General features: G+C 42.4%; 1 protein-coding gene across 3 annotated transcripts in view; it reads left to right on the top strand.

Annotated features, from left to right (window-relative positions):
* The window catches only part of LOC125463674 (dynein axonemal heavy chain 9-like), a 453,254-nt gene extending 435,594 nt beyond the window's left edge, over positions 1-17,660 (top strand). For all 3 annotated transcript variants that reach the window (XM_059653804.1, XM_059653803.1, XM_059653805.1), the window contains one exon: positions 17,207-17,660. In XM_059653804.1, coding sequence (XP_059509787.1) covers positions 17,207-17,434 — 228 coding nt within the window. In that variant the 3' untranslated portion in view covers positions 17,435-17,660. The remainder of the gene's footprint in view (positions 1-17,206) is intronic.
* Positions 17,661-18,240: the final 580 nt, after the last annotated feature.

Raw genomic sequence — 18,240 nt, 5'->3', positions numbered from 1 at the left:
AGATTGGGGCCCCTTGTGTTTCAATTTTAATTATCAGAGGTGTTCAACCTTTCCTCCCTAAAACTACAAAATCCCTCATATTAAGTTTTAAAAATATTTTTAAAAATCTAGTTAGTTTAACCACATTCTTTGGTAGGTGTAATATTTTTTCATTACATTTTTAAGTGTTAGGTTTTGAATTAGATTTATTAATCATGTCTAAAGTCCCATATATGACAGTTGTCCCCAAGCTACACGTGGCAAGGTGCTGCTGTACTAATAATGTTTCTGAAATAATAAAGTAAAGCAGTATTTAAATGGTCTGAGGATCAAAGTTTCGAAACATACCACAGCAGATGTTGAAATCTGAACTCAATAAAATCTAGATTTCGTGGTACCATATAACCATCATTGATTGATATAAAAGCCCATCTGTTTCACAAATGCCCTACAGAAAGGGAAATTTCCCTTTCTTATAACTTTGGATCAAACATAGACAAGGAAATCTCATGACGATTAGCACTTAATGATCTGCTCTTGCTAATGAATCAGTACTCCTCCATGTCGAATATCATTTGGAAGAGGTACTGAGGATTATATGAGCACAAAATCTACACTGGATGTGTGATTTCAATGCCCAAAAGGACATATATATAAATTGGTTGAGGTGCCAATGACACAGCTGCTAGACTGAGTCTGCAACAGGAGATGAGGGAACCAAAAAGAGAAATATCTTTTTTGACATCATCCTCACCAAACTACCTATCCGTAATACCTCTGTCTGTAACAGTAATGTGAGTAGAGTTCTTGTGGAGACCAAGCCCTGTCTGCACATTGAGGATTATTGTTGTTGTGTGGCATTACCACCTTGCTAAACGCAACAGAATTTGAACAGATCGAGCAACTCAAAGCTGGGCATTCATGTGTTGCTGTGAGGCATCAGCAGCAGCAGCAGAATTATGTTAAAACTCAATCTATATCGTAATATCTTGGCATTATATCATTACCATCAAACCAGGAGGCAAACCCTGATTCAATTAAGAAAGCAGGACTGCATGCGAGGAGCAGCACAAATGAGGTGTTACCTGTATGCAGCTACGGCACAGTAAACCTACATACTAGAAAAGAGGAAACACGCACGTCTTTCCTATATGTGGCATCAAGAATTGAGCATAATCGCCCAGTTGAAGCTGAATAAATGTCTTATACAAGTTGAATATAATATCCCTGATCTTGAGCCCCTGACAATAAAGCCTCTGATACTTGTGCTTCATTAACTGCTGTTTAGGGCTGCCCTGCCACATTCAGTGACTTATACACATGTGTACCCAGGTCTGTCTTTTGCTGCTCCCCTTTTAGAGTTGTATCCTTTTTTTCATGTTGTCTGTCTGCGTTCTTCCAGCCAAAATGAATTGATTCACAATTGAAAGTGTTGAAATTGTGTCCTGTAAACCAAGCTGTCGGTCATTATTATACTTCAAGAAAGGTGAGCATTCTATGACTGACCCGTTGGAGATGCCACAGCAATCCACCTCTCATTCAAAGAAAATAAAACACGTGAACAATAAGAACAAAAAATGTTTGGAAGAAAACTCTGTTAACTGTTATTTTCAGATCCCTATCAGTCAACCAATTTTTGTATGTGTTCATTTGACTGCATTTTATTCCATGTGTTTTGACTTTGCCACAGAATAGACTTGTGAACAATGTAGGAAAGAATGTTTGGAATTCATTATAACCCAAACCATTGCATTTTCAAAATTTTTCTTTATGGAATCCATGCCAGCTGTTCTCAATTAACCTAGATTTGTCTTGAATGTTTGATTCTAGAATACTTTTAGAATACTGTGTTCAATTCTGGTCTCCCTGATATAGGAAAGATGTCAAACTTGAAAGGGTTCAGAAAAGATTTACAATGATATTACCAGGATTGGAGAGTTTGAGCTGTAGGGATAGGCTAACTAGGCTGGGGTCTTTTCCCTGGAGAGTTGGAAGCTCAGAGGTGACTTTATAGAGGCTTATCAAGTCATGAAGGGCATGGATAGGGTGAACAGCCAAGGTCATTTTCTTTGGATGGCAGAGATCGTAACTAGAGGGCATAGTTTTAAGGTGAGGGGAGAAATATTTAAAAGGAATCTGTGGGGCAATCTTTTCACACAGAGGATGATGTGAGTACAGAACAAGCTGCCAGAGGAAGTGGTGGAGGCTGGTACAATTACAACATTTAAAAGATATCTGGATGGGTATATGAATAGGAATGGTTCAGAGAGATACGGGCCAAATACTGGCAAATGGGACTGGATCACTTTTGGATATTTGGTTGGCATGGCTCAGTTGGACCGAGGAGTCTGTTTTGTGCTGTATGATTGTATGACTATAACTCTGTGTAAAGGTGTGTCAGTCTGCGCTTGCGTTAATGTCACTGCACACAGAATGCAGGGAATGAAGCAACAGGGTTCGGATCAGCCCTTTTTAGCCAGCCAGTGCCACTAGCTCCATCTGCACATGTGTCATTGGCCTCTGTCTAAAAATAAGGGGCAAGCCATTCAGGACTGAGATGAGGAAGAAGTTCTTCACTCAGAGTTGTGAACCTGTGGAATTCTCTCCCATAGGAAGCTGTTGGGGGCAGTTCATTAGATATACTCAAGAGGGAGCTGGATGCAGCTGGTAGAGCTGAAGGGATCAAGGCGTATGGAGAGAAAACAAAATGGGACATTGAGATTGCATGATCCGCTATGATTATATTACAGGCTCAAAGGGCCAAATGGCCTACTCCTGCACCCATTTTTGATGTTTCTATTCAAAGTAACCACTCCACCACTAAAATTAGTTTGTGTGCAAAAATAGTCTCACCTACGCCTAACCATTGCTACTTCTCAGGCAACACTTTTTTTTTAACTAGCTTGTCGATATGAAGAATTTTAGACTCCAAAACTTAAAAAATTTTGATGTGAGCAAGAAGCTTATGAGCTTATCAGAAAAACTAAAAGATTAATTAACACTCGGATTCTGTTAAGTATGGGTCCCATTGCCCAGTCAAAGAACAGTGTAGAAATAATAATCTCCCTCAACACTACTTTTAGCCCACAATAAACTTGAAATGTTACTGGCAGCACAAAAGCATTGACCATATCATTATTAGATCTTTACAGGTTCTCACTAGAGAGAGGTACAGAATGGGAAGGCAGGAAATCATAGCTACCTGGAAGGCAACTAAACAGCAACATAACATCATAATTATTTGAATCGGAATAAATGATGTGCCGAACCTGAAGCTGCAATACACACCTGTATATTTTGTAATCAAAATGTTTGATTGTTAAGGTTATAATCAAAACATTTCAAGTGTGCTAACATTCTTGTAAAGCCTTCCAGGAAGTGCTCTTTCTTGGACAATTGGAAAGAACATTGGGATACTGAAATTAAAGGATTAATTTCCATAATGCACATTCTAAGATTGCTGAAGAAATGCAAGGCATATACACAGCCTGACACAGTCAGGTACAACTAGTTAGTGTTCTTTCACCTATTGGAGCGGGACACTTTCAAGACTGCAGATTGAAACCAGATACAGTGTCATAGCTGGTGGACAGCTAGCCTTTAATGAGGCCTTAGAAGAGAATTTGTTATTAGAGTCTCGTCTCCTCCTCATGTTTTAGGCACTGGGAAGCAAAAAGAAGAGAAAGAATAATTGGAAGTATTTTTAATTCAGATCTGATTTCTGATACTTGTTTGTTTAATTTGATGAATGCCTTTGTGTGAGATACATACTCCTAGGTTGACTAGTGGCAATGGTCATTATTGATCATATCACTTGAAATGGCCTTCCTGTGGGGTGTTTTTTAAAATCAGATCAGCTTGCACTGAGGAAGGGTCATTAGATCCGAAACATTAACTCTGTTTTCTCCTTCACAGATGCTGCCAGACCTGCTGCGCATTACCAGCAACTTTGTTTTTGTTCCAGCCTGCACCAAAATTGGACATTTTTGTGAAGAAAGTTTAAGGGCCAAAAATGATTATTGAATGTGCTGATGAAACAACGTTGATGTATTTGAATCTTGAGAGAAAATATTATTCAAAGAAAGCACAATGACAAAGTATTAAAATATACACATGATTAGCAACACTAGGAAAGAAAAGGAAGATAATGTTCACTGGCAAATGTACTTAGATTTACAGGAAACATTTGATAAATGTTGCATCAAATGTTACTGAGGGAATTAATAGTTCATGGAGTGCAGGAGTAATATGTCTGCATGAGCAGAAGATTAGCTGGTTCACAGAAAACAGAAAAGAAACTTTAAATGAAGTAGTGTGTGGTGGTGCCATAGAGTTCGGTGCTGGAGCCTTATCCTTTTATAATTGCTATTAATAATGTGGATGAAGGGATTGCAGGAGAACAGCCATACACTTTCTTCATCAGCCTGTCTACCTGTGATTCCATTTCAAAGCAATTGGCTTTTAAAAATAGTGACCCATCCCCTGCGCTACCTCAGCCACTTTCTCCTGCACTCACTCTTGGCTCCTCATGCAATTCAGACCAAGACTCAGGGGGAGGGGGCGTTTGCGGCTGGTGAGGCGGCGTAATGATTGTAACGAGATCAGCCAACTGTACCTCATAGAATATGAGATGCCTGATTGAGGCTGTTAATTTGGTCCAGTCAGGGAGCCCTGGCTGACAGATAAAAAGGGTGAGTGTCAGAGATGCTGACACTCTGGTGCCTGACTCTGAAGAGGCAGCACTAGGGTCAAGGACTGTTTATGTGTAAGTAAAGGGTGACTTGGTGAAGGTACAGCAGGCACTGTGGAGTTATTTCAGGGGGTGAGGAAGAAATAGCCAAGGTCAACTCAGACGCATGTATATTCAGAAGCAATGTGTACAATCACAATGGAATTATATCAGTAGCGCTGTATTTGTGACAAGCAGCTGTTATTCCTGGGTGTCCACATCATACTGCAGCTCTCTGCTTGTGCCAGCTACTGCAGCTGGGAGTGACATTCAGCATAAATGCAACCTTGTTGGAAAAGATACTTCTCACAATACAACTAATTGTATCTTACCAGTGTATTTACATACCAAACACCATTCATTGCAATAATTGTAGGCTTTTTCTTTTGGTAAAATATGTGGAATTCTAGCATGAGCACATTCTAGTTCAACTTCCAGGTTTTTTTCAGCAATTGCAAGCGATATCTTGATTTAAGAGGATTCAAAGCAACAAGATATAGGTTACTAAATAGACTACTGCTTCATGCTACCACCCAAGACCAATTCTAATGTCAGTGTCTTTTCAAGGGTAACATGCTGAGATTGTGGTCCAAGGAATCACTGAATTTCAAGCCATCATTGATATTAGAGATGTTACCAAGGCAACAATTGTCTCAGTCCTTCACCTTGCCTTGTGCATGGTCAAGCAGGTCAGGTACAGCGTTTTTTTCCCATCATGGTCTACATACCTGTTTTTGTTCGTTGCTGACCAATTTGAGTCATTTCAGTGATGAATTTCTGCCGTTCTACATTGTGCGCATGGAGCTTCTGGGCTGCAAGATAGCTACATGAGCCATCTTCACTCTTGAGAGAGCTTTCTGTGTCCCACATGACAGCATCCCACAGGCACAATTCATGGACTTTTATTGAAATCCAGAGGCTTATATAATTGTGAACAAAAAAGCTCCTGAACCAACGATGAACATGTCTTTCATCATTTTGAGCTCATGGCAAATGTCCTGCGAAGTCATGATTCAATTTGAAGTATGGTCCCAATTTGCTTTATCTATGTTCACTATATTATCGGCTGGATTTCAAGCTCCAGAACCAACATAGTATGGGAATGGGGATGGGATGGTGTATGTAAATCCAGCAGGTGATATTCCTAGTGCATACTCACCCACCCTTGACCCATCTGAAACATTGCAGGATGCTGGAGAGATATTGTATGGCCTGCTCCACAGACTGTGGTTCTGTTGAGAACCGAAGTGGCCAAATATTTGCTTCTTAAGGGCTTTATCCCACCCTGACTGATATATATTACCTGGAACGAGGAGGCCCAAGACATGTAGGAAGCCACGAAGGATTACCTGCACAGGAATAGTGATGGAGAGTGCCCTAGCCCTGTCAAATACCTTCTAATGTCAAATATCCATTAACACCCATCTTGAGCCCAGATCTTCACCATCCTATACGCACCCACCTCATCCTCCCTTGTGCCCTTCAAATGACGCTCAGTTTGGGATATAATTGTCAATATGGGTTCCTCCACACTGTGGACTGCCTGCAATCTCAGCAATGTCTCCCAATGATAGTACCAAGAAAGCTGAATTGCAACCCATCTGATTGACCATCAGCTCAGACCATGACCTTGCCGAGAGAAAGAGGCAGAAATTTGATGTTAAAGCAATTAACGTTCGTCCCAGTGTTAAAATGATGCTGAACAGGTTGTGGGATTTTGGGATTCCCTACCCCAGCCTTTTAGCTACAACTGAGGGTCCCCATAAAATGCAGCCTCATACAGTTTTAAGATCAGTTTCAAGGCTAAATGCATACCTTTTTAGCACTTTTCCTGGTAGGTTGGTAAGCTGACATTAGAAGTCAGTTTAATGGTTCTTCTCTGCACTGCCTCCATTGATTTGAATGCCTCCCAGACCAGAATTGAATATATTACTGAAGGAACATTCTGACTTAAACATATTATTTGCTTTGTGAATTGTTTCTCTGCAGTGATTGAAATCATCAAATCTAGATCTCATTTGGTTTCACCTTCAGCTATTTCAACCTTATTCATGAAGTACTAATGCAGCTCCTATTTTTCCCATGTGCATCATTTCACAACTGGTCCATATTAAATTTTGCACCAATTCCAGCATATAATATCGGATACACCAATTTTATTCATTTCTACTTTATACACAAATTACACAGCATATAATCCTTATTATTTCATTTCAGTTTTATAGAAAACCATTTTTATACAATATAAATTTATTATTGTGAAGTATATGAACTGATTTGAAGCCGTAACATTCTGAATTAAATTTATTCTATGCAACTCATGTAGATCAAGGACATTTCGAGGTTTGTTGCTGGTTAGAGTGCTTCTGTTAGATTCAGCATTCTTATGATGAGGATGGAGAGACATATCATTGTTTAAATCCTTCCTGTAGCAAGACGATTATGAGGTTTATAGGAATGTTGTGCATTTTGGTTCTTCCGTTAACTTCAGATGGAATGAAACAGGTCATGTGGCCTGTTCGGTAGACTGCCTGAGAGCAAGCTTGGGTGGTTTGATTAAAGGAAGTCTGAAATTAAAGGAGATCTGTGTTGATTTTTGTTGAGTGGAAGAATGCAAGGTACTTATTCTTGCAGAGAATGGAAGCACCTTGTGAGTTAACAGTGGATCAACTATAAAGTTGTTGAGGATCAAAAACAAAGTTACTAGAAAAGCTCAAAGTCTGGCAGCATCTGTGAAGATAAAAACAGAATTAACATTTTGGGTCCTGTGACCCTTCCTCAGAGAAGTTGGGTTTAGTTGTTGAGGATGTTTGGTTGTAAACAATTGTGCTTTACACTGTTCGTTAACTTTCAAGGTAAAAGAAAGTTGGTGTTTCAAGGATGGCTAAGCAACACGTCTGCTTGAATACAGGACCCATTTGACTCACGTTGCCATGGAGGTGGTGTTCAAGAGAGGAAGGTAGTTAGTTAAATTGACAGTATCCAGGAAAGGGAGAGCAAAACGATACTACGATACAACCCACAGAATTGTAGAAACAGGCTCGCATACTGATTGAAAGAACATTTTCACAAGCAGTTAAAATGAGTTTGAAATATTTGCCTAGTTAGTGCATGGGAAAGAATTTCCGGGAGAAATATCTTTATGGTGAAAGACAGTTCTGAGGCTTAAGGTTCCTTCGCTGAGAAAGTGCTACAACAGGAGGAAACGCTCTGGAGCTAAGAATCAATTTTAACTGGTTCCTGAAGAACTTAAGGTCTATTTACAGAAGAGTGTAAAGTATATCTGTGAATATATTTTCAGTCATGCTAAATTACATAAACGCTGAGTTAAAAGTTGTTGACCACTACAATGATCTTAAAAGTAGACATGATTAGATATTAAGTGAGAAAAGAGAAAAAGGGGCAGCATGATGACTCGGTCGTTAGCGCTGCTGTCTTACAGCACCAGGGACTTGGGGTTCGATTCCACTCTTGGAGACTGTCTATGTGCAGTTTGCATGTTCTCCCTGTTTCTGTGTGGGTTACTCCGGGTGCTCCAGTTTCCCCCGTTAGTCCAAAGCTGCGCAGGTTAGGTGGATTGGACATGCTAAATTGATCAAAGAGTCCAGGGATGTACAGGCTTGGTGGATCAGCTATGGGCAATGCAGGGTTACAGGGATATGGTGGGTCTAGGTGGGACGCTGTTTGGAGGTTCAGTGCAGACTCGATAGGCCACACGGTAGAGATTCTATGAGTCAGGTTTGGCTGTGGTGCCACCCTTTATACGTAAATAGTCTGCTAGTATTCATCCTTGATGGTCTCATGATCAGAGAACAATGAACCACCTTGTAACAACAGCCTACCAAAAGGACAATAGGCAAAACTAGCAGAGAAGCTTTATGTGGAAAATAAAAGTTAACTTTTACCAAAGGTTAAATTATTACAGCTGAACTAAACAGCAGTTGCTGACACTTTCTTTCTTTAGCGAATGTTGATTCTATTAAGCTCCTCTAAGCAGTCTTTTAATACAGTTAGGCATAATCTAATCACCAGTCTTAAATGATTTCTCTCAGTTTAATGAGATACTATTGATCTCAGTTAACTGAATGAAGCTGTATGGGAGCTTTTGATTGGTCTTTTGTTTACTTGTTAAATTGTTTTGTCTTTAACTGACTGAATTTACCAGTTTGCTATCAATCTTTGTTGAATATATATTGCACACAAACAGTAATGGGCCAGAATTTAGAAAACATTTAAGATAAGTTTGTTTACGTGTCTCCAGTTAACATTTAGATGAACATGATTTTAACCTTGATGGCTGATCTGATCAGAATAAATGGCCTCTTCTAAATGACAGTTTGTGCTGCATTACTTTGGAAAGACTTTGGGAAAAATCTTACGCTGCACTCACTAGGAGTGGAAAACAAAGTGTGGCAGGAGAACTTAATCATGTAAGAGAGCAAAAATCAGATTTTCAATGGCAAGCTAAAAGTTTGCTGTTATAATTTTGGAACTTCAAACATAGGCCAAGCTTCTCAATGACAGGTATTAGGAAAAATGTTTGCATGCATTTGAATATTGTGATAAAGTCCCACACAGGAAGCTAGAAAACAGAACTGGAGTGCGTGGATTTAGGGACAACATACCAGATTGAGGATTGGTTAACTGGTAGAACGCAGAGAGGAGGAAGAAATGGTTCACTGTCAGGTTGGCACACTATGACCTATGGGTTACAGCAGGGATACATGCCAGGGCACCCAGCTGCTAATAATCTATACCAGTGATTTAGATCTGAGAACCAATTGTAGTATGTCTAAGTTTGCAGATGATACAAAAGTTGTCGAGAAATAAACTGTGAGGTCGATGCGTTCAGGGTTATTAAGCAAGAGCATATGGAATACAATGTGATATGTAAGGAATGATCCTCTTTGCTGGGGTACTTCTTAATTAGTAAGAGATTGAAAGATGTTGATGTCCAAAGGGACCTAGACGTCCTTGTTCATAAATCACTAAAAGCTAATATGCAGGTTTAGCAAGCAACTTGAAAAGCAATTGTGATGTCAGCTTTTATTGCAACAAGATTTAAGATGATAACCAAAGAAGTCTTGCTTTACTTGTGTAGAACTTCGGTGAGTATTGTTTGTAGTTCTGGTCGCCTTGCTAAGGAAGGATAGATTTGCTACAGACAGAGTGCAGCAGAGGTTCACATAAGTCATTCCAGCTGTGGGACTGATTGTGGAAAATAGGCCTGGCTTTCAGAAGAAGTGGTCAGCTTGTAGGAAGTGACAACATTCTTAAAGGGACAGACAAAAGATCTAGAAAAGATGTTTCCATTGGCTATGGCATCTGCAACCAGGCAATACCATCTCAAAACAAAATCCATGGCATTTAGAACTAGGAGGAGGAGCTTCTTCACTCAGGGGGTGATAAACCTTCGGAATTGTCTACCCTGGAGGCATACGGAAGATTAGTCATTAAGTAAGTGCAAAACAGAAGTTGATAGATTATTAGTTACTAATGAAATCAATGAATGTGGAGATGGCACAGGAATATAGCGTTGACGTGGATATCAACCGTCATGTAGAATGTTGATGTTGGTTGGCTTGCCGAGCTGGTTTGTTGTTCCACAGATATATCATTACCCTGCTGGCTAACATCCTCAGTGCAGGCTCTGATGAAGCGTCGGTGTGTTTTCCCGCCTGGCTTTTAAACTCTGGAGTCCATTGAGCTGGATTGCCTCACTTCCAGTTTTCCTTTATAGTGGAGTGCGTATGAGGTTGAGTTCTATGTGTTTGTTGATGACTTTCTTCTTGGAGTACCAGGCTTCCAGGAATTCCCGTGTCTGTCTCTTCTTAGCTTGTCCCAGGATTTTGGTGTCATCCAAGTTGAATTGGTGGTTCTACTTGTCCATGTGGAGTGAGATGAGCGAGTAATGGTCGTGTCTTTTGTAGCCAGTTGGTGCTCATGTTCTCTTGTTGTTAGTTTCCTTCCTGTTTGTCTGATGTAGTGTTTCTCACAGTCTCTGCAGGGGATCTTATAGATGACATTGGTCCAGTCCATGGCGGAGAGTGGGTCTTTAGTTTGGGTGAGCAGTTGTCATAGGGTTGATGTGGGCTTGTGTGCCACTCTGATGCCCAGCAGTCGTGGGAATGTGGTTAGTTCTGATGTGTTCCTTATGCAGGGTAGTGTGATGAGTGTGTCAGGGTGTGTGGTATCTTCCTGATGTTGTTTGTTTACGCATCTTCTGACCCATGATGTAGAATGGTAGAACAGACTCGAGGCGCTGAATGATCCTGCTCCTTTGTCCCTATGCATGCTCAATAAAAGGCCACCCCACCAGAATTTATTCCCTGTAGGCCAGTGATAGCAACCTACTCAGTCACAAATGCATACAAAGGGCATCTCGCAGGCAAGGTTTGGTACTTCGTTGATTTTGATGTGAGCAGCCACAGCTTTAACCTCTTTGTGGTGCATTCGTCAATACCATGCCATGCTTTGACTTTAGATGGACATAATATACATTGTATGGAACATGAGTGTTGAACAAGGGTGGAAGTGTAATGGACGTAGGTTAAGGAGGCTGAACAAGAATGGAAGTTCAGCTGGCCAAGAGTGGAAGTCAATTTGGGGAACAGAGACAAATTGACCCAGTGAGGAATATAAAAGCCAGAAAGTATAATGTCTGATCTGAGAGCCTGAGTGCTTCTGGCTGGCAGGGAATCAATGCCTGGGTGCCCTTTAAATATAGTGTCAGCACTTTAACTCCTGGTAATGGTACCTGCCGAATTTGCTCCCATGCACAGAAATGTGATGAGCTGACAACCATGTAATCAACCTGCTCCCTGACATGCCTATGCCTGTCCTGCAAGCTTATACTTTTGAAATGTACATCTGTAGCAGTGTATAAATTGTTTTCTGTGTGGGAGTTCATCAAGGTTGTATTGGGACCTTGCTGAACGAACCATAAATCTGTGATAAGTCAGGGACACTATTTTCCCATGAGTTATATCCACTGGGAACTGATTTCTCAACATTGTTATATTCAGTAGAAGAAACATTATAGTTGAGGGACGGAAGAGATTTCAGTCCATTCATTTGAAATGGATTCGATGCAGGTTATAGAGTGAATGGCTCATGCAAAAACAATAGTGAGTGAGCTGAGATTGGACGTTTTCAGTACTAGTCATGAAGGGTATGGCCAACTGCACAAATTTGGTTGATATTGCCAATAGCTAATCAAACTGTGAGCAATCAACTTACTCGTAGCTGCAAACAAAAGTTCCTTTAGCTGTCTTCACTATTAAGGTGCCACTGTCCATGCCTCATACTTCAAAAGGGAGGGATTGAATTACTTGAAGTTCTCCCCAGTATCCAATAACATTGTTGCAGCTGAGGGGAAAGGCACATAGGCCTTACTTAAGTTTCCAGGGGAAACTGGAGCTGTTAATGTTCTGCTAGTGCATTCATTTGCCAACCACTGCTGAAAATTCAATCTTCTATCTTACTGTTTGTTTGTGTGTGAGGCCACTCTCCTTATTGTGTACAGTCACACATTATCAAATTCCTCCTCCTTTGACAGTTACCCTCTCAATTGACTGGAAAGAACTAATTACTGCAATACTCCTCTCTGTGTAAGTGTCAAGTATATGGTTCCTAGATGTGTCTAATTGTGACTGCGTGCATGAATTCTTTATGACTAGAATTGATATGCAGCTATTATTCTGGTTGTACATAACCAGTGGGGTGGAAGAACCTGGTCACAAACATAGCCATTAAATATGGGCCATAAGTTTAAAAAATGGATGATCTGAATTTACCCCCAAAGTGAGAAACCGAGTCTGACACATATGCAGGTAACTAGGATTTGCTAACTCTTTGAAAGCCTGTACCTTTTGCATTTGCTTGCACCAGTTGCTACAAAATATGTCACGAGGGGCCAGAGCACAGATAATATATTTTGAATGCTACCCATTGGTGACCCTCTGTTCTATTAACGCCTGACTATGGTTAATGTGAAAGCCCTAATGTAATTGTATTTCCAACAAGTTACGGTTCTAGTTATAATTCCAATGTGTTATAGATCCAACAATTGGAAGTTTGATAGAAAAAAAACAATTGTGTTGTTAGTTGCTTCTCACAAATGTATACTTGTGATAGTAATTTGAAATATTTTTAATTTATTTTGAGTTCCAGATTAAGTTAAAAGTTTAGGAGGTAATGTTAAATATAGAGGAATGGAAATATTGGGATGAAAAGCTGGTAAATGAGCCTGAAGTAACTGAGAGAGCTGTCACAAGTTATTTGGAAGGAAATGGGACAGAAGTGGTGTATCGGTCAAATTCAGGTCTATAGAACACGAAGCAAGAAGGCACAGTGGAAAGAAGCTGGGCTGTCCAGTACTGATTGCAATACTTCAGCTAGGGGTTGGGTCAACTTTTCATAAAGTTTAAACACAAAGCAGGAGAAATAACCACCTTCATAGATGATGAAGTAAATCACTGGTTTACGCTGTCATAGTTCTCACGTGAGGCTCTCAGGATGTAAAACTGGACAGAGGTTGGCACTGGTAGAATGATACTTAGACCATCAAATTTGCTCTGGCATCCAATGCTGATTCGATTATCAATTTGCCTGCATTTTCCCCATAATCCTGGACTCCCTTGCTAATTAAAAATCTGTCTATCTCAACCTTCAATATCCTCAGTGACTCAATCGCGACAATCCTCTGCAATAGATTCACTACCTTCTGAGAGAAAACAAAATCCTGCTCATCTCTGTCTAAAATGCATAACCTTACTCAAAGTTTATACCCTCTGATCCTAGACTGTCCCACAAGAGAAAGCAGCCTTTCTGTACTTATCAAAAACTCCAAGCATCTTATGTTTCTATAGGTCTCTGCTCATTTCCCGAAACTTCAGTTAATACAAACCCAAACTACTCAAATTTTCTTCCTGGAATCAACCTTGTAAACCTTCACTGAGCTACCTCCAATCCTCAGATAAAGGGGCCCAAAAGTGTTTAGGTGTGGTCTGAATTGCAGCATGTATAGTTTCATCAAGACCTCTCTATTTTTATGTTGTCTTACTTTTGAAATGGAGGCCAATATTCCCTATGACCAGCTGAACCTGAGTACTAACTATTTGAATTTTATGCATGAGGACCCCCCCAAATCCCTTTGTGCTGCAGCTTTCTGCAGTCTTTCCCCATTCAAGTTACGTTCATTCTTTTGATTCTCCACATCAACACACTCCAGGAGGGACTGAAGGACTTCAATCTATACTGTACATAACTCAGGATGTTTCAAGGATCTTTATAGCCAATTGAGTAATTCTGAAGTATAGCTACTATTTTAATGTAGAAAGCTATGAATTCGGGAAGGTTTTAAAGCATTAATTGGAGCATGCATTTGCCAGAGGACTAAGATTATTGCGTAATTAAAGGATTCTATGGATAACAAAGTGTGGAGCTGGATGAACACAGCAGGCCAAGCAGCATCTCAGGAGCACAAAAGCTGACATTTCGGGCCTAGACCCTTCATCAGAGAGGGGGATGGGGAGAGGGAATGGGAATAAATAGGGAGAGGGGGGAGGCGGACCGAAGATGGAGAGAAAACAAGATAGGTAGAGAGAAGAGTATAGATGAGGAGGTAGGGAGGGGATAGGTGGGTCCAGGGAAGATGGACAGGTCAAGGAGGTGGGATGAGGTGGTAGGTAGGAAATGGAGGTGCGGCTTGAGGTGGGAGGAAGGGATGGGTGAGAGGAAGAACAGGTTAGGGAAGCAGAGACAGGCTGGGCTGGTTTTGGGATGCAGTGGGGGGGGGGGACGAACTGGGCTGGTTTTGGGATGCACTGGGAGAAGGGGAGATTTTGAAGCTTGTGAAGTCCACATTGATACCATTGAGCTGCAGGGTTCCCAAGCAGAATATGAGTTGCTGTTCTTGCAACCTTCGGGTGGCATCATTATGGCATTGGAGGAGGCCCATGATGGACATGTCGTCTGAGGAATGGGAGGGGGAGCTGAAATGATTCGCGACTAGGAGGTGCAGCCATTTGTTGCAAACTGAGCAGAGGTGTTTCTGCAAAGCGGTCCCCAAGCCTCCGCTTGGTTTTCCCAATGTAGAGGAAGCCACATTGGGTACAATGGATACAATATAACACATTGGCAGATGTGCAGGTGAACATATGCTTGATATGGAAGGTCACCTTGGGGCCTGGGATGGGGTGAGGGAGGAGGTGTGGGGGCAAGTATAGCACTTCCTGCGGTTGCAGGGGAAGGTGCCGGGTGTGGTGGGGTTGGAGGTGAGCGTGGAGCAGACAAGGGAGTCGCGGAGAGAGTGGTCTCTCCGGAGGGCAGACAAGGGTGGGGATGGAAAACTAGCTTGGGTGGTGGGGTCGGATTGTAGATGGCGGAAGTGTTGGAGGATGATGCGTTGTATCCAGAGGTTGGTGGGGTGGTATGTGAGAACGAGGGGTTCCTCTGGGGGCGGTTGTGGTGGGGGTGGGGTGTGAGGGATGTGTTGCGGGAAATGCGGGAGACGCGGTCAAGGGCGTTCTCGACCACTGTGGGGGGAAAGTTGCGGTCCTTGAAGAACGTGGACATCTGAGATGTGCGGGAGTGGAATGCCTCATCCTGGGAGCAGATGCGGTGGAGGCGGAGGAATTGGGAATAAGGAATGGAAGTTTTGCAGGAGGGTGGGTGGGAGGAGGTGTATTCTAGGTAGCTGTGGGAGTTGGTGGGCTTGAAATGGACATCAGTTTCTAGCTGGTTACCTGAGATGGAGACTAGAAGTCCAGGAAAGTGAGGGATGTGTTGGAGATGACCCAGGTGAACTTGAGATTGGTGGGTGGAAGGTGTTGATGAAGTGGATGAACTGTTTCAGCTCCTCTGGGGAGCAAGAGGCGGCGCCGATACAGTCATCAATGTAACGGAGGAAGAGGTGGGATTTAGAGCCTGTGTACGTGCGGAAGAGGGACTGTTCCACCTCAACCTCAAGTTCACCTGGGCCATCTCCAACACATCCCTCACCTTCCTGGACCTCTCAGTCTCCATCTCAGGTAACCAGCTAGAAACTGATGTCCATTTCAAGCCTACTGACTCCCACAGCTACCTAGAATACACCTCCTCCCACCCACCCTCTTGCAAAAATTCCATCCCCTATTCCCAATTCCTCCGCCTCCGCTCCCAGGATGAGGCATTCCACTCCCGCACATCCCAGATGTCCACGTTCTTCAAGGACTGCAACTTTTCCCCGGCAGTGGTCGAGAACGCCCTTGACCGCATCTCCCGCATTTCCCGCAATGCCTCCCTCACACCCTGCCCCTGCCACAACCACCCCCAGAGGATCCCCCTCGTACTCACACACCACCCCACTAACCTCCGGGTACAACGTATCATCCTCCGACACTTCTGCCATCTACATGCCGACCCCACCACCCAAGCTAGTTTTCCATCCCCACCCTTGTCTGCCTTCCGGAGAGACCACTCTCTCCGTGACTCCCTTGTCGGCTCCACACTCACCTCCAACTCCACCACACCCGGCATCTTCCCCTTCAACCGCAGGAAGTGCTACACTTGCCCCCACACCACTTCCCTCACCACTATCCCAGGCCCCAAGATGACCTTCCATATCAAGCAGATGTTCACCTGCACATCTGCCAATGTGGTATATTGTATCCATTGTACCCGGTGTGGCTTCCTCTACATTGGGGAAACCAAGCGGAGGCTTGGGGACAGCTTTGCAGAACACCTCCGCTCAGTTCGCAACAAACAGCTGTACCTCCCAGTCACGAACCATTTCAGCTCCCCCTCCTATTCTTTAGATGACATGTCCATCATGGGCCTCCTGCAGTGCCACAATGATGCCACCCGAAGGTTGTAGGAACAGCAACTCATTCCGCTTGGGAACCCTGCAGCCCAATGGTATCAATGTGGACTTCACAAGCTTCAAAATCTCCCCTCCCCGCACTGCATCCCAAAACCAGCCCAGTTCTTCCCCTCCCCCCACTGCATCACAAAACCAGCCCAGCTCGGCCCCTCCCCCCACTGCATCCCAAAACCAGCCCCAGCTGTCTCTGCTTCCCTAACCTGTTTTTCCTCTCACCCATCCCTTCCTCCCACCCCTGGCCGCACCTCCATCTCCTACCTACTAACCTCATCCCACCTCCTTGACCTGTCCATCTTCCCTGGACTGACCTATCCCCTCTCCACCTCCTCACCTATACTCTCCTCTCTACCTATCTTGTTTTCTCTCCATCTTCGGTCCGCCTCCCCCTCTCTCCCTATTTATTCCAGTTCCCTCTCCCCATCCCCCTCTCTGATGAAGGGTCTAGGCCCGAAACGTCAGCTTTTGTGCTCCTGAGATGCTGCTTGGCCTGCTGTGTTCATCCAGCTTCACACTTTGTTATTGGATTCTGCAGCATCTGCAGTTCCCATTATCAAAGGATTCTATGGTACCTGTTTGCCAAAAAAAATTCAGGGTCAATCTGCAGAACTCTAACAGCCGCTTTTGTTTTTCCACAGAGTGGAATTATTGCTGATGCGCGTTTGAAGGAACTGACACCAACAATGCCAGTAATTTTCATCAAAGCTATTCCCGTGGACAAGCAGGATACTCGCAACTTGTACCCTTGCCCAGTCTACAAAACACGTTTCCGAGGCCCAACCTACGTCTGGACATTCAACCTGAAAACCAAGGAAAAACCATCCAAGTGGGTGCTGGCTGGAGTTTCTCTGCTTCTGCAGATTTAGGCAGGACAGTTTGTTCATTCTTCCCAACACTGGCAGAAGAGACAACTCAGTAATGCACACTTGAAATTAGACCTCTCAGTTTAGTATAAAGATTAATAGATTTTTGTCAGCAATATGAAAATAAATGATTTAACAGGGTTTAACTGTCCTGTGAATACTTGGAGCAAATTCTGCTCTTCATTTGTGATTTCTCAATTTGAATCACATACAAATATAATTTGTTACTCTCATGTATGTGTAACTTAAATGCTTTTTTTCTAAATAAAGTGCATTTTCAAATCCTCTGATAACATGGTGATTTATATGATGCACATTTGGATCTTGCTCCCAGTTGATTTTACACTGTGAAATTAATGAGTAAATACAACACAGTATGCTGGCACTATCTTTTGTTCAGTGTGAACATAAAGCTTCCTGGATGATATAAATCTTGATGGTGGAACTGTTAACTGTTTTACCTTCACAACTTAGGAGTTTCTGTGAAAGAAACACGTATGAATATTTAATTGAGTAAGCTGCAAACCAGAAGTTTGATAACACTCAAAGAATGGCCAATGTAAAAATATTGGTAGAAATACAAGAGGCTAGTAAATACATTATCAGCAACTTTTATAATAAGCTGGCAGAATTCTTTCATCTTGGCTATTTGGCAATCTAACGAATTTCTTTGCATGGTTTTTAAATTTTGATGCCCATCTCCAGAGATCTCGGATTTACTCGGAATATAGCCTTTAGCACATGAAACATTGCTTCATCCCTGAGCCAACACAGACTGAATCAACAAACAAGATTGATGTGGAGGGCAT

The sequence above is a fragment of the Stegostoma tigrinum genome, chromosome 22, assembly GCF_030684315.1.
Source record: "Stegostoma tigrinum isolate sSteTig4 chromosome 22, sSteTig4.hap1, whole genome shotgun sequence".
Taxonomy (NCBI): domain Eukaryota; kingdom Metazoa; phylum Chordata; class Chondrichthyes; order Orectolobiformes; family Stegostomatidae; genus Stegostoma; species Stegostoma tigrinum.
Note: the sequence above shows the minus strand (reverse complement) of the source record. Positions and strands in the feature narration are given on the sequence as shown.